This window comes from Bombina bombina, chromosome 1 (genome assembly GCF_027579735.1).
Source record: "Bombina bombina isolate aBomBom1 chromosome 1, aBomBom1.pri, whole genome shotgun sequence".
NCBI lineage: Eukaryota > Metazoa > Chordata > Amphibia > Anura > Bombinatoridae > Bombina > Bombina bombina.
In genome coordinates this window covers 11,407,951-11,424,781 of record NC_069499.1, presented here as the reverse complement: position 1 = coordinate 11,424,781, position 16,831 = coordinate 11,407,951, and the positions used below count along the sequence as shown (strand labels likewise).

Here is a 16,831-nt window from a genome sequence, read left to right as displayed (position 1 = left end):
AACTAATCGCTGACCACCTAATTGATAATGAGATTTGTTGACAACTATTGTTATGATCAAACTTACCGATTAGTTGTTGCAGCCCTAGTTATATGTATGAGTGTGCTGTACGTGTGTGTTATATGTATGTGTGCGTTGTACTTGTGTGTTATATGTATGTGTGTGCTGTACGAGTGTGTGTGTGTGTGCTGTACGTGTGTGTTATATGTGTGTTTATTTCATCAGGTTAAAATCATATGTCACAGCATAACATCACAGGGACATAGAAATGATAGCTGGGCTCCTATGCAGACATGTTTCGTGTCCGTAAACACTTGCTCACTGCTCATCACTGTGATGTTATTCTGTGACAAATATGATTTTAACTTGATGAAATAAAACTTGGATTGTTTTACCTACTCACCAAGGCGTGATTTGTGCTGAAGATTCCTGTGATATTGTGTGTTATATGTATGTATGTGCTGTACGAGTGTGTTATGTTTGTGTTGTCAGGATCCTCCAGTGACACATAGCATATGTGCATATCCCATTAACAAAAATTTCTAGGAAAGCATCGATGATTCAACAACAAATAACTCAAATTATGCTTACCTGATAATTTTATTTCCATCGAGGGGAGGAGAGTCCACGGCTTCATTCATTACTTGTGGGTATAAAGAAACTGGCCACCAGAAGGAGGCAAAGACACCCCAGCCAAAGGCTTAAATACCTCCCTCACTTTCCTCATTCCCCAGTCATTCTTTGCCTTTTGTCACAGGAGGTTGGCAGAGAAGTGTCGGAAGATTCGGAGTAGTCTCTTATGGAGGGTAGTACTCTTCAGAATGGGACTGGAGTTTTAAGTAGTCCTGTCAGCCTCTAAGTGAGAGCTTGGGTGAATGTTAGAGTCCGGAGATGCAGGGAGAGTCTTTCTGCAAAACCATCCTGACTCATTTTAACAGCTCCATAAGCAATCAGCATTGACGAGTTTCGCTGCCTGCTTCTTCACTCAAGTCCATGTCAGGAGTGATGCCACTACACTGTCACACTTGATAGGCCGTGTTCCTGTTCCGCGGCATAGATTCTGGTAAGATCGTTTCATTTATTATACACATAATGAAGACGCAGAAGTTAGGGTCACAGTGTGATACCTTTTATCTTTATAGAATCAAGGGTTAATATCCCTGGTAGGGGGATTATGGAACAAGGGGCGGTTTGTGTCATTGCTGCGATATGTGTGAGATGAGGCTCTGGCAATGGGTGGACTTTTAGTTTCATTTCCGGGAGTATTTGTGCGGCCGATTTGGCGCGTCTTTCTCCCTAGTGCAGGGGCGGTCCTGCAAGGCTTTCCTTCTGACCGGGTGGGGCCTAATTGGTTCCTCTGTTTGACCGGCGGTTGCAGGAGACAAAACAATTTCTGTTGTCCAGTCATAGAAGGTGGTGAGTGCCCCGGCCTTTGGAGGTTAAAAAGGTGCCATTTTAAATATTATCTATTTAGTCCATAATAAAGGCGCAAGCTATGGACTCTGACGTGTTAGCGGGTACTCCCTCTTTAACAAAGTCTAGTACCTGTGTTTATTGTGAGGAGGTTCTGGTAGATCCTCCTGCTCAACTATGTTCCTCATGCCTTAATAGAGTTACAACATCTAGAAAGAATAGAATGTCTAGTACTACTGAGCCGTCCACCTCTGAGGCTTCTCCGTCCCTTGAGGTGCGTTCCCTGCGTTCATCTCCGATTACACATGCAGCGCCCCAGGGCACGTCTATTTCTCCTACGGGAGAGATCCATTGGCCGCCAGATTTTGCGGATCGACTGCAAACGGCGGTGTCTAAGGTGATTAGTTCCTTACCACGTTCTGCTAAGCGTAAGGTGAAATATAGCGATCCGGCCCAGGGGTCATCTACTCCAATGGATATTTTGGAAAGATTATCCGCGGACGAGGACGACTCCGACTTTTTGGAGTACGTTCCTTCTGGGTCGGAGTCTATGACATCTAAGGCTCCGACTGCTGAGGAGCCTGACTTTAGGTTTAGCATGGAAAATTTGCGCTTTTTGCTGAAGCAAGTGCTTGCTACTCTCGAGCTATGGGGGACTGTCCCAAAGGTGGATGGTGCTATCTCTACACTTGCGAAGAGGACGACTGTTCCTCTTGAGGATAGTTCGTCGTTTAAGGAGCCCATGGATAAAAAGTTAGAGAACATGTTAAGAAAAATGTTTCAACACACAGGGTTTGTATTTCAGCCGGCAGCGGCGTCAGCTGCGGTTGCCGGAGCTGCAACATATTGGTGCGATTCTCTGTCTGACATGGTCGAGAGGGAGACTTCCCTCGACAAGATACAGGAGAGGATAAGGGCCTTGAGGGTCGCTTATTCCTTTATTTGTGATGCCAATATGTGCCTGAACGCAAAGATGTCAGGTTTTTCCGTATTAGCCCGTAGGGCTCTGTGGCTAAATTCGTGGTCTGCGGACATGACCTCTAAGTCCAGACTACTATCCCTTCCTTTTCAGGGAAAGATCCTGTTCGGTCCAGGATTGGACTCGATCATATCCATGGTTACGGGAGGCAAGGGTGCTTTCCTACCGCAGGATAAGAAGGTTAAGCCTAAGGGATCAACTTTTCGTCCCTTTCATGCGGACAAGGCCCAACCCCAGCAGGATCAGTCCAAGGGAACTTGGAAGAATAAGTCTAAGCAGAACAAGAAGCCAGCCGAAACAAAGTCGGCATGAAGGTGCGGCTTCCGTCCGGTCACAGGACCAATTAGGGGGCAGATTATCTCTCTTCTCAGAGGCCTGGTTGCAGGACGTTCAGGACCCTTGGGTTTTGGAGGTTGTCGTCCATGGATACAGGATAGGGTTCAAATCTCGTCTGCCCAGGGGCAGATTCCTCTTGTCAAATCGGTCTTCCAGAGAAGAGAGACTCCTTCCTAGACTGTGTGAGGGATCTCTCTTCTCTCTGAGTTATTGTACCAATACCCCCAGCAGAAAAGGGTCTAGGGTACTGTTTAAACCTTTTCGTAGTCCCAAAGAAGGAGGGCACGTTCCGCCTGATTCTAGACCTCAAGTGTTAAAACAAGTTTCTGGTTGGTCCATCGTTCAAGATGGAAACGATCAGATCTATCCTGCCCCTAGTTCAAGAGGGTCAGTTCATGACGACAATAGACTTGAAGGATGCCTACCTTTATGTGGCAATCAACAGGGACCACTTCAGGTTCCTGAGATTTGCGTTTCTGGACCAACATTTCCAGTTTGTGGCCCTTCCCTTTGGTCTGGTGACGGCACGAGAGTCTTCACAAAGGTTCTGGGGGCGCTACTTGTGGTGGCCAGATCCAGAGGCATTGCTGTGGCGCCCTATCTGGACGACATTCTAGTCCAGGCGCAGTCGTTCAGACTTGCAGAGGATCACTCGAGGGCCCTTCTTCTCTTGCTCCAATCTCACGGTTGGAAGATAAACTCAGGAAAGAGCTCCCTGATTCCCAGCAACAGGGTGGAGTTCCTGGGAACTATAATAGACTCTATATCCATGAAGATATTTCTCACAGACCAGCGACGCAGGAAGATTGCGTCGTCCTGTCTTGCCCTTCAGTCCTCCTCCAGTCCCTCGGTGGCTCGGAGCATGGAGTTGATCGGGCTCATGATGTCCAGCATCGATATCATTCCATTCGCCAAGTTCCATCTCAGAGCTCTTCAGTTGTGCATGTTGAGACAGTGGATCGGCGATCACACAGACTTGTCCCATTGTCCCAACAGATTTCTCTGGACGATCGGTCAAAGGGGTTCCCTCTCTTGGTGGATCCGTCTGGAACAGCTGTCCCAAGGGACACCCTTCCTGAGGCCGTCCTGGGAGATTGTGACCACGGATGCAAGTCTGGCAGGATGGGGAGCTGTTTGGGGTGCCAGGATGGCACAGGGAACATGGTCTCGAGAGGAATCTTTCCCTCCAATCAGTATTCTGGAACTTCGAGCGATCTACAATGCTCTGATGGCATGGCCTCTCCTGGGGTCTCTGATATTGGAATGGGCAGAGTCCCACAGTTGCTCGCTCTCAGCAATCCACATTCTGGGTGTGCACAACTGGGAAGCGGATTTTCTCAGGCAATCCTTCCATCCGGGGGAATGGTCTCTCCATCCCGAGGTGTTTGCGGAGATTTGTCACAGATGGCGAACGCCGGAGATAGACCTCATGGCGTCCAGACTCAAATACAAGCTAACCAGGTATGTGTCACGGTCTAGGGATCCCCAGGCAGAGCTGATAGATGCCTTGGTGCTTCAACCTAGTTTACATTTTTCCGCTGTTGCCACTTCTACCTTGTGTAGTTGGCTGCATCAAGCAGGAGCAAGCTTTGGCTATTCTGATTACTCCGTCTTGGCCGCGTAGGACGTGGTTCATGGACCTGGTGGGGATGTCGTCTTCTCCTCCATGGAGGTTACCCTGTCGCAGGGATCTGTTGGTACAGGGTCCTTTTCAACATCAAAATCTAGATTCTCTGAGGCTGACTGCGTGGAGATTGAACTTTTAGTCTTGGCCAAGAGAGGTTTTTCTGAGCGAGTGATTGATACTCTCGTTCAGGCTAGGAAGCCGGTCACTCGTCGCATCTATCATAAGATGTGGAGGACCTACTTGTCCTGGTGTGAGAAGCATGGATATCTTTGGCATAAAGTTAGGGTAGCTAGGATTCTGCCCTTTCTGATGATGATGGTTTGGACAAGGGACTTGCCGCCAGTTCCTTGAAGGGACCGATTTCGGCATTATCTGTTTTGTTGCACAAGAGGCTCGCTGAGCTTCCTGACATTCAGTCTTTTGTTCAGGCTCTGTCTAGAATAAGTCCTGTTTTTAGACAGTCCGCTCCTCCCTGGAGCTTAAACTTGGTTTTGAGAGTGTTGCAGAGGGGTCCGTTTGAACCTATGCACTCTATTGAAATTAGGATTCTTTCCTGGAAGGTTCTCTTTCTGTTGGCTATTGCATCGGCTCGCAGAGTCTTTGAGTTGGCGGCCTTGCAATTTGAGCCTCCTTATTTGGTCTTTCACGCTGATAAGGCTGTTCTGCGCACCAGTTTGGGATTTCTTCCCAAGGTGGTATCTAACCGTAACATCAATCGGGAAATAGTATTCCCTTCTTTGTGTCCTAACCCCTCTTCTCCTAAGGAGAGGTTTCTTCATAATTTGGATGTGGTTCGAGATTTGAAGTTCTATCTTCAGGCTACGAAGGATTTCAGACAATGTACTTCTCTTTTTGTGGTGTATGCAGGGAAGTGCAAGGGGCAGAAAGCCTCTTCTACTTCTTTGTCTTTTTGGTTGAGGAGCATGATTCGCTTAGCTTATGAGGCAGCGGGACATAAGCCTCCTCAGAGGATCACAGCTCATTCGACTAGAGCTGTGGCTTCTTCTTAGGCCTTCAAGAATGAGGCCTCTCGGCGGCTACCTGGTCCTCCTTACATACTTTTACAAAATTTTAAAAATTTTACGTTTTTTCCTTCTGGCGGAAGGAGTTTTCGGGAGAAAAGTTTTACAGGCGGTGGTGCCCTCTGATTAGGGTCCGCCTCTCTTTTGCCCTCCCGTTTTTCATTCAGTGAGCTCTAGAGCTTGGGTATTTGTTCCCACGAGTAATGAATGAAGCTGTGGACTCTCCTCCCCTTTAGATGGAAAACTCAACTTATGCTTACCTGATAATTCTATTTCCATCGAGGGGAGGAGAGTCCACGGCTCCCGCCCGTTGCTCCGGGGGCGGACCTAAATTTAGTTTTGTTCTTCTGGCACCATTTATACCCTGATATTTCTCCTACTGTTACTTGTTCTCTCGGCAGAATGACTGGGGGATGAGGGAAGTGGGGGAGGTTTGGCTGGGGTGTCTTTGCCTCCTCCTGGTGGCCAAGTTCTTTATTCCCACAAGTAATGAATGAAGCCGTGGACTCTCCTCCCCTCGATGGAAATAAAATTATCAGGTAAGCATAATTTGAGTTATTTGTTGTTGAATCATCAATGCTTTCCTAGAATATATTGTTGTCTCAATTATCCCTAAAACAAGTAAAAAAAACTCCTGTAGAGATGTTCAGTAACAGAAATCACAGCACATCAAATATGCAGGTTACACGTTATATGTATCACTATTATTTAAATACAGACATCTCTACCAATTAGAAAAATTCAGTTTGGTCTTTATCTGATGCAATTTAACCCCTTAATGACAACTGACGTACCAGGTACGTCCTGCAAAAACTTGCAGTTAGTGACAATGGACGTACCTGGTACGTCAGTTGTCTAAGAGAGTGCTGGAAGCGATCGCAATCGCTTCCAGCAGCTCTCAGGGTATTGCATTGATGCCTCGATATTGAGGCATCCTGCAATACCCTTTAAAAAGCATCCGATGCAGAGAGAGCCACTCTGTGGCCCTCTCTGCACCGGTAGCGATGGGGCCGTTCGTTGGTGGGTGGGAGCTTACAGGGAGGAGGGTGGGCGGCCCATCGCTACCCGGCATCCGGTTCCTTCAGGTGCATTGTGCACGCCGGGAGCGTGCGGGGGGGCCTGCGTGCGCGCGTGCGTGCGTGTGTGTGCGCGCGCGCAGCAATCACTGCCACCAATGAATTTTGTTAAGAGGGAGGGGGGCAGCAAACTGTAAATTTTTTTTAATAATAATAGGATCTGGTAGGGTTAGGGGGGTTGGGGGTACTGGGGGGGGGGCAGCTACACTACAGAAAAAATGAAAAAAAAACATTTAAAAATAATAAAAAAACACTTTATTTTTTGGGGAAAACTGGGTACTGGCAGACAGCTGCCAGTACCCAAGATGGTGGCAATTAGGTAGGTGGGGAGGGTTAGAGAGGTGTTTGGGGGGGATCAGGGAGGTTGGGGGTTAAGGCAGGGGTCCATCACAGCTGAATAATTAAAAAAAACAAAAAACAAAAAAAAAAACACCTTTTATTTTAGTACTGGCAGACTTTCTGCCAGTACTTAAGATGGCGGGGACAATTGTGGGGTGGGGGAGGGAAGAGAGCTGTCTGGGAGGGATCAGGGGGTGGGATGTGTCAGGTGGGAGGCTAATCTCTACACTAAAGCTAAAATTAACCCTGCAAGCTCTCTACAAGCTACCTAATTAACCCCTTCACTGCTGGGCTTAATACAAGTGTGGTGCGCAGCAGCATTTAGCGGCCTCCTAATTGCCAAAAAGCAACGCCAAAGCCATATATGTCTGCTATTTCTGAACAAAGGAGATCCCAGAGAAGCATTTACAACCATTTGTGCCATAATTGCACAAGCTGTTTGTAAATAATTTAAGTGAGAAACCTAAAATTGTGAAAAATGTCACTTTTTTTTTTTTTTTGCTCGCATTTGGCGGTGAAATGGTGGCATGAAATATACCAAAATGGGCCTAGATCAATACTTTGGGTTGTCTACTACACTAAAGCTAAAATTAACCCTTCAAGGTCCCTACAAGATCCCTAATTAACCCCTTCACTGCTGGGCATAATACACGTGTGGTGCGCAGCTGCATTTAGCGGCCTTCTAATTACCAAAAAGCAACGCCAAAGCCATATATGTCTGCTATTTCTGAACAAAGGGGATCCCAGAGAAGCATTTACAACCATTTGTGCCATAATTGCACAAACTGTTTGTAAATAATTTCAGTGAGAAACCTAAAGTTTGTGACAAAATTTGTGAAAAAGTGAACAATTTTTTTTATTTGCTCGCATTTGGCAGTGAAATGGTGGCATGAAATATACCAAAATGGGCATAAATCAATACTTTGGGTTGTCTTCTAAAAAAAAATATATACATGTCAAGGGATATTCAGGGATTCCGGACAGATATCAGTGTTCCAATGTAACTAGCGCTAATTTTGAAAAAAAAGTGGTTTGGAAATAGCAAAGTTCTACTTGTACTTATTGCCCTATAACTTGCAAAAAAAGCAAACAACATGTAACCATTGGGTATTTCTAAACTCAGGACAAAATTTAGAAACTATTTAGCATGGGTGTTTTTTGGTGGTTGTAGATGAGTAACAGATTTTGGAGGTCAAAGTTAGAAAAAGTGTGTTTTTTTCCATTTTTTCCTCATATTTTATATATTTTTTATATTAAATTATAAGATGTGATGAAAAAAATGGTATCTTTAGAAAGTCCATTTAATGGCGAGAAAAACGGTATATAATATGTGTGGGTACAGTAAATGAGTAAGAGGAAAATTACAGCTAAACACAAACACTGCAGAAATTTAAAAATAGCCATTGTCATTAAGGGTAAGAAAACTGAAAAATGGTCCGGTCATTAAGGGGTTAATAGCACCCCATGGTTTATTTTATAGAAGTTTACCTTCAGTCTCAAAAATTCCTCAATTGATTCACTTCAAATTGCTTTTGGGGTTTGTGGTGTTGCATGATTGTAACTGCCAAATATGGTGCAACTTTGCTTTTTAAAAATTGGGACTTTTAATAGGAATTGTTTTCCACACACACATGCCATTGGTTAATAGATGGCTGGTAGCGTGAATAAATAACTTGTAGATCAACTTTTTCGAATTTTTACCGTATATTACTGTACGGGGTGCGCAGTGCTCCAGTAATAAATAGCATAAATAAGCAACTCACAAACCACGTAGTGCAGAAAACTGACCATCTGCCATTCGTGGCCTATTACTGTGATCATGTAAAGAAGGTTGAACAATTCTTTAAGTTTTCAATTTTAGGCAAAATCTAGCATTTGGATATTAAATTCATGTTTTGCATAAAGTAGTTCCACAGTCACAAATCATGCTTATATTTACTTTTACTAACCATATTGTCATTGTAACCTTATTTTCAGGTCTGAGCATGGCGCGCTTGCACATGGCACCAAATCCTTACAGAGAAGGCCTTGGTGAAGCAAAGCTACCATCCTTGAGACAAGACATACAGGCCCCTAAAATCATGTCCAGGTTGGAACAGCTGAGGTACGAATACCAGGATAGAGTCCTAAAACAAAAAGATGAGAAGATGCTCACACTTCTTGCACGGGAGCAAGAAAACACCCCTAAGAGGGTAACTAGCTTTACTCTAGGGACTGTGCCAAATCATTCTGATGCTCTCAAACACCCAGAAAGGAAGCAGCACTTATCTCAAAACCAGTATCCTGCTTCTCGTCCAAGTATATGGGAATCAGAAGATAAGAAATGGGCCTCAAACTGGACAGTAGCAAAGAAGAGTTTTGGAGTAGACAGAGCATATCCTTTAAAACCAGTATCTCATCGCAAGTTTCCAGAAAACATGACTCTAGGAGTAAGTAATCACCACCGTTCACCATCGGCAAATTCATCAGGGGTCAAACCTCTTCTCCCGGAATATGTCCGTTCCAAATCTGGGCCTAGCAGGACTGATCCATGGCAACAGCTGCAAGAAAGAGAATACAGTCTAGAAGCCGAGATCCGCAAAAAGGAGAAGCTGCTGAGAGAGAAGCTACGCAGGACGGAAGAAGAACTACGCAGGATACAGAGGGAGAAGGAGCTTGCTGAGCTGGAGGAGAAAAGGTTAAATGAGATCCAGGAAGGAAGAAAGAGGGTAACCAAGACCCAAAAAAAAGCAGAGAAGAGCTACCCCTACATGTATTCGACAGATGAGGGAGAAGATAAAAAAAGAAGCTATAGGAGCCATGCAGAAAGTAGACCATATCAGGTAGAGGAGTCAAGCTTACCTACAGGTACACCCAGTCCTCCCCCGGCAGATCTGCTGTACAGAACTGGGAGGCTAAAGAGAGAACATAAAGTCACCAGCCACACAACAAATATTGCTCGTACCCAATCTATTTCGCCCAAATATGAAGAGGATCAGGGTCCTCTTTTGTCACTGAGAACACCTCCTGCTTTAGCTGATGAAAATCATACAGTGGATTCTGATGGCGATGAAGAGAGATTTCCTGTTGTTACTGCTCCTGATGGGTTGGATGTGAAGTTAGTGCCCTGTGGCATTTGTGGTCGACGGTTTGCACAGCAACGCCTGGAGAAGCACATGGAGGCCTGTAGGAAATTGCAGAACTCCAAGAGGAAAGTATTCGACTCATCTTTAGCTCGAGCGAAGGGAACAGACCTGGAACAGTTTCTCCAAACCAAAGGCAGGGCTCCACCTCCTGCTACTCAGGTAAGCTTCTACTGTCTCTTTCCCGTTTATCTAGATCACCAGTTATAACTGGACTTTTTTCCCCTTGAATCTTTCTAATCCCTGACTTTTGGTTTTCATCTAATCTGACAGGTCCAGAAACGCACTTGGCGGCAAAAGCATGAGTCCTTCATGCGCACCATACAACAGGCACGTGAGGTACAACATGTCATAGCGAAAGGTGGCAAACTGTCAGATCTGCCACCTCCACCCCCTGAGGAAAACCCTGACTATGTGCCCTGCCCTCATTGCAACCGACGATTTGCCCCACGTGCAGCAGAGAGGCATATACCCAAATGTGAGACAATCAAGAGTAAGCCTCGCCCCCCTCCACAGCAGAGACGATAGAACAATACCCTTATTTCTATGAAGCGCTATTGCAAGACTACAAGCAAGGATTAATGGTCAGGTGGTGCCTTTCCACCCCACTGTACAACATAGCAGACCCCATATGGCTGACCCTTAATAAATATATATTTGGGCTGTAATTCTTAATTGTTAACCCAGTGAATCCGGCACTTAACCTGAATGTAAAGCATGTGCCTTTATACTACATGTGCCTTGAAAAATACATCATCCTATAACGTTGTTATGGGGCAGAAACTTTTTTCTACAACACAACATACTTTTTTGTGTGTCCCTTATGCTTCTACATCACAGTGTGCATGTGACATATGGAGCACACTTCTTTGGATCAGGGTCTTTATAGCTGTACATCTCCAGATTTGTTGATACAGCCATACCGTGTAGTTCTGTATGCCGCCATGCACAGGAACAGAGACATTCAAAGATTTACATCCCTGTGTATTAATCCCCTGTAGCTCTACATATCCGTGTTTGTTAGGGGCAAACAAGCTTCATAGTTTTGCAGTGCCTTGTACCTTAGTTTCCTTTCATTTGTTGTTCGTAGACAAACGTTCTCTCTGTATGGCATTGGGACAGATTTACTTCCCACCGGTGCTTGAATAGATGCTTTCTAGCTCAGTTTTGCCCCTTTTGTTGGGGCTGGTGTTGAATTATTCACATTTTAGGACTATAATTCTGTTTGCATAGAGAATTGCTAGTGGATATTTGGATAGCTTGTTTTCAATCATAATAAAGATTGTTAATCTCTTTGTGATCTTGTAATTCACTTATTTGAATCCAGGTGTAATGCAATGTGGGAGTAGTTCCTCAGAGCTACCTGATGCAGTATATTGTATTTCTGTAAGCACAAAAAGCTGCTCTATAGCTTTATGATAGAATAGTATAAATCTGGAGCATAGAGCAAGTTGAATTGGGTGTAAATAGTTCACAAAACACAGGCCGACATCTCATTGATTCTGTGCTTTAATGGAATATTCTAGTGCATGTTCTAATGGTTACATGGTCTTAAAACAAATATTATTAGCAATAGAAAAATACTTGTCTAATTGCTGAAGACACAACTTTCTCTGGATCATATATATAAAACACTTATACCACTAAATATAGAGATGTATGCTCTTAATACTTACGGAATACATTAGTGCAGATTTGTGCAAACTTAAATACTAATGCAAATAGGAAAGGCTGTGCTGCAATTATGGGATATGTTAACTACCCTAACTGGGCAAATGAAACTAGTAATACAGCTAAGGGAGATAGATTTCTAAATGTTCTTAGGGATAACTTCTTGTCAGGAGCTAACTAGGAGTAACGCTATAATGGATTTAGTGCGAACAAACGATACAGATATAATATCAAACATAGAAGTCAGAGAACATTTGGGTAACAGTGATCATAACATGGTCACATTTGAAATCACTCTCTATAAGCAGTGTCTTAAAGGTTCAACTAAGATTTTTTAATTTTAAGAAAGCAAAATGCAATGATTTCAGAAAATCGTTAAATAAACATAAATTGGGACAAAGTATTCCCTTATAAAAATACAGGGGATAAATGGATAACATTTAAAACTTTGTTAAATAAATATAAATATCAACACATACCACATGGTTATAACAAGTAAAAAACAAAAGTTCAAGCCAATGTAGCTAAATAAAAATGTGTTAAGAGAAATTAGGAAAAAATGTAGGGCATTTAAATTATTCTAAGAAAATAGTACAGACTCAACATGCCAAATATATAAAGGAATGTAAGCATGCAAAGAAGCAATCAAATTAGCCAAAATTTAAAATGAAAGATTAATTGCAAAAAGGTTTTTTTAAGTACATAAATGGCAAAAAATCTAAGAAGGACAATATAGTTACATTAAAATGTGTGGAGGGTAGCATGAGTAACAGTGACAGGGAGAAGGCTGGGGTACTAACCAATTGTTTTCTTAAGTATACACAAGAGAGAAACCAATGGGAGATACCTAGAAACAAACTAGAACATACAAGCCCATACCATTAACTGGGTTATCTCTAGAGGATATCAGGAAAAAAAACTGGATAATATTAAGGTAAATAAAACTCTAGGCCCAGATGGAACACCCAAGGGTTTTACGGGAATTTAGCATAGTTATAGACACACCTGTACTCCTTATCCTCAGGCATTGTACCCCAGGACTGGTGTAAAGCTGATGTGGTGCTACTTTTTAAAAAGTGAAGCAGGGTTGATCCAGGAAGCTATAGACCAGTTAGTCTGACATCAATAGTGGGGAAGATACTTGAAGGAATTATAAGGGATTATATTTGTTTAAAAAAGATTATGAGTTCAAATCAGCTTGTTTTTATGAGAAATATGTCATGTCAATCTAATTTAGATTCTACGAGGAAGTAAGTAAAATATAGATAAAGGGGAATTAGTTGATGTGATATACTTGGATTTTGCAAAGGCATTTGATACAGTGCCACATGAGATTAATGTACAAAATTAGCTGAAAATGTTAGCTCATGGATAAATATTGTAACTGGATAAAGACAGAGAGCAATGTGTAGTAATAAATGGATCATACTCAGATTGGACAAAGGTAATCAGTGGAGTCCCCCAGGGATCAGTACTGGGGCCTGTTCTTTTTAATATTTTTTTTTAATTTTTATATCTTTATTTACATATAGGCACTTAAGTGTACACAGCATCGTCAAGGTTAAAGGTACTGGAAACCCTAAAATTTTCTTTCATTATTTAAATAGAACATAAAAATTTAAACAACTTTTCAATTTACGTCTACTATCAAATTTGCTTCATTATTTTGTTATTTTTAGCTGAAGGAACAGCATTGCACTACTGGCAACTAGCTGGGGGAAAAAAATCCAGTCAGCCAATCACAACAATGTGACCAATGTGTGCAGGCACCAATCAGCAACCAGCTCCCACTAGTGCATTATCTTTTTCAACAAGGGATAGCAAGAGAACAAAGCACAGTGTCATAAAATTGCATGCTCTATCTGAATTATGCAAGTTTAATTTTGACTTTTCTATCCCTTTTAATTACAAAACAAGAATTTGCAAGTTATGTCATAGAATGATAAGAGAAGATAATCTTTCCTAGTAAGCTGATTCACATAATCATGTTGACATTTACTAGAGATATATAGCATGCCATGGCTTTTCTTTTTCCCGTTTTCGTAAAAGAAAATAAACAAATTAACAAGTAACTAAAAAAACCTTAAATAACAGATAAAATTAGGCATCTAAAAATTAACAATAAACCAGCCAGAGTGTTGGAGTCTTTTTCCAACTTTTGACCATGTGGTCTCGCCAGTTAAAACCACCGTTATTCTCCTGGAGTGCCCTGTGCCACCGTCTTTGCCCAGGTAAGGGAGCATGTTAGAGTTGTCTATGTATGTTACCCTGAGAGGCACCATTTGCCCCGTAGATCTAGGAGTTATAGTAAATACTCTTCCCACTTGTGTATGAACTGCTCTATTCGCTTTTCGGGATCTCCTCTTACATCAGCCTACTCTATTAGCATCTGGGTGGTATGTACTTAAGAAGTTGTTTGAAAGGTGGAGTTTTAGTGTCTGCTCAGCCTCTTAATAATATTTGTCTTGCTAATAAGATGTCCATAGAAATGAAGTTATCACATCTAAAATTTGTGTCGTGAATGAGGAATATCACTTGTTTAGCTGAGGGAAGCTTTTGTTACTTAGAGATCTTCCCCAACCAATACATTAATTTATTGCAGAAATATTTCAGCTTAGGACAGTCCCATAGTAATTGTTTCCAGTCTGACATGTTAAGACTACATTTTAGTCATATATCTTGTGCCCCAGGCACCGATTTAGATCTCAGTTTGGGTGTAATGTAGGCTTGCTGCAAGATTTTGAAGTGGGATTCTCGTAAAGTCGCTGAAAGCGTGAGTTTTCATGCTTTTTCTTAACTATGTACAATCAGTTTTTCATCAGCAGTTATCAACCTTGAGTGGAGCAATTAAGTTTGATTTTTTTTGCATAGTGGGTTGTTCTAAATGCTTAATTATGAGTTCATACATGTGAGCAATTGTTTAAGATCCTTGTTTGGCTAGTGTACAGAGTCTTTCTATGTTAGGGATCTGTTTGGTAAGCGTGGCATCAGATATAGCTTAGAGATATGTCTACATTGGAAGAAGGCAAATGTGTGAGTGTTGGGGAGGTCATAAAGTGTTTTCAGTTCTTGAAAAGGGAGCATTGTTAAAGTAAGTAGATCCAAGAACTGATGGATCCTAGTAATGTTTTTCTGTTGCCAGACTTTGAAAGCTTCTGTAGTATAGCCAGGTATGGAAAGAAAAGTTGTCCTGCAGTGGTAGAAATTTACTTGCAGTAGCTTGTACCCCCCATAGCTTGCAAACCTTAGTCCAGGCTCTTAAAGGGTCCCTGTAGAGAATATTATTTTGAATGCAAGGGGGCAGAGAATGAAGCTGAACATGAGGCAAGTATGCCAAGTGAATAGGGTGCAGGAGATGGGATTGGTGAAATGGTCAGAACCGACCAACTAATCCAAAACTGGCTTGATCAATGTGGACCAGTTATACCATAGGATATTGAGTAGGCGCAATCCCCCGTAGTTAAGCGGCATCACTAAACAAGATCTCCCCACCCTTTGATTTTTCCCACCCCAAATTAATTTTCCAACGGAGGATTGTAAAAGCTTTATATTGCGTCCGGTCATGAGTAAAGGAAGCATCTGCAGTGGGTAGAGTAATTTCGGTAAGGCTACCATTTTAAACAGGTGTATTCTGCCAGTGAGTTTAAGTGTGTGATAACTTTCCTAATGTTAAGGCTATATAGTTTGTTAGGGTCCACATGCATGTGTATGCCCAGATATTTAAAGGATCCGTCTGTTACCCTAAGACCGATGTAATTTAAAGAGTGGTTTGTGTGTTTTTTAGCCAAGTCACTTCAGATTTATTTTGTATCCGGTATAAGTACTGAAATGTGTAATTCTGTTCAACCCTATTATCTTCCCCAATGGCCTTAGATATCTCCTGAACTTGAATTGGTGCATTTAAGAGGGCTTTTGGTCATTGTCTAGAGTTGTGATTTTCGATGAGTCCCAAAAATGTTGGTTTGCTTCCTCAGCAGTTGGCTGCCTGGAGTAAAGCGTTTTATAATATTGTACAAATTCTTCCATAATGTCACTAGTATCTGTCTTTATTTCATTTAAAGACTGAATAGATGCTATATAGGATTGGGGGGGGGTGTATAGTTTAACTAAGTTTGCTAAGAGTTTCCCTGTCTTGTTCCCATATCTATTGAAACCACCCTGTCTAGAAATACGAAATTTGGTTTCATGTTGGGCCAAAAAAGTGTACCTTGTATGCTTTAATTCAGAATAGGTTTGCCTGGTCTGGGGTGTTGGAGCAGATAAATAATTGTTGTATGCCTTAGTGAGTTGCATGAGAAAGTCGTTGTCTATTTTTTTTTTTTAAAGTTTTTTTTGTGGTGTGCTGTGAAAGACATTATGTAACCTCTCATGACTGCTTTTGAGGTGTGCCAGTAAAGCTCTGAATTGTCTCTGTACTGACTTATCTAATTTAAATTGTAGCCAGGAGGCTTTAAGATGTTGGCGAAATATCTATATTGTTGTAAAGATATATGGGAAATCCCTATGTTCTGTCTGGGGGCCTTTGAGGTAAAGGTTGAAATATCAAACTGATTGGGGCATGATCTGAGATGGTGATCTGTCTTGATGCAAGTTGTATATGTGGGATTACAGTAGGTAACGTCAGGAAGTAGTCAATTCTCGATAAAGTGTTGTGGGATTTGGATATACATGTATAGTCACGTCTATCTGGGTTTTGCGCCTTCCACACATCCGCAAGGCCCAAAGTTTCTTTAAACGTGGCAATCAGCTGGGTCTCTCTTTTTTGTATCTGATAACATCTGTATGTGATGTATTAAATAGCATGGGATCTTTAAATCTATCCAAATCTTGAGCCAGGTTGAAATACCGTCCCATAATTATAGGTAATTTGTCAAGCACGGCTAGTTTGGCCAACAACGATGTCCAAAAGAGTGGGCAAAATTGATTGGGGCCATAAACATTACAGATAATATTTGTAAAAGTAGCAATATGCATAAGCGCAAACATAGATCTGCCCTTCCTTTCTACCACTGTGAGAGAGACTGGGAGACCCTTCGTACCAAGATGGCTACCCCTCGTTTCCTACCCTCAGTTGATGTGTATAATATGTGGCCCACCCAGCGGACTTTTAACTTTTCATGTTCCCCTTTATTCAGTCTGGTCTCTTGGAGTAATGCAATATCCGCCCTCAGAGAGTTAAGGTGCTGCAAAATCATGCCCCTCTTTGCTGGAGAAGAAATTCCTCCCACATTCCAGGAGATTATGTT

General features: G+C 42.3%; 1 protein-coding gene across 2 annotated transcripts in view; it reads left to right on the top strand.

Moving 5' to 3' along the window:
- Positions 1-11,209, top strand: part of ZC2HC1C (zinc finger C2HC-type containing 1C) — a 16,317-nt gene extending 5,108 nt beyond the window's left edge. For both annotated transcript variants that reach the window (XM_053689011.1, XM_053689005.1), the window contains exons 2-3: positions 8,770-10,076; positions 10,188-11,209. In XM_053689011.1, coding sequence (XP_053544986.1) covers positions 8,778-10,076; positions 10,188-10,442 — 1,554 coding nt within the window. In that variant the 5' untranslated portion in view covers positions 8,770-8,777 and the 3' untranslated portion in view covers positions 10,443-11,209. The remainder of the gene's footprint in view (positions 1-8,769; positions 10,077-10,187) is intronic.
- The last annotated feature ends 5,622 nt before the right edge of the window (positions 11,210-16,831 follow it).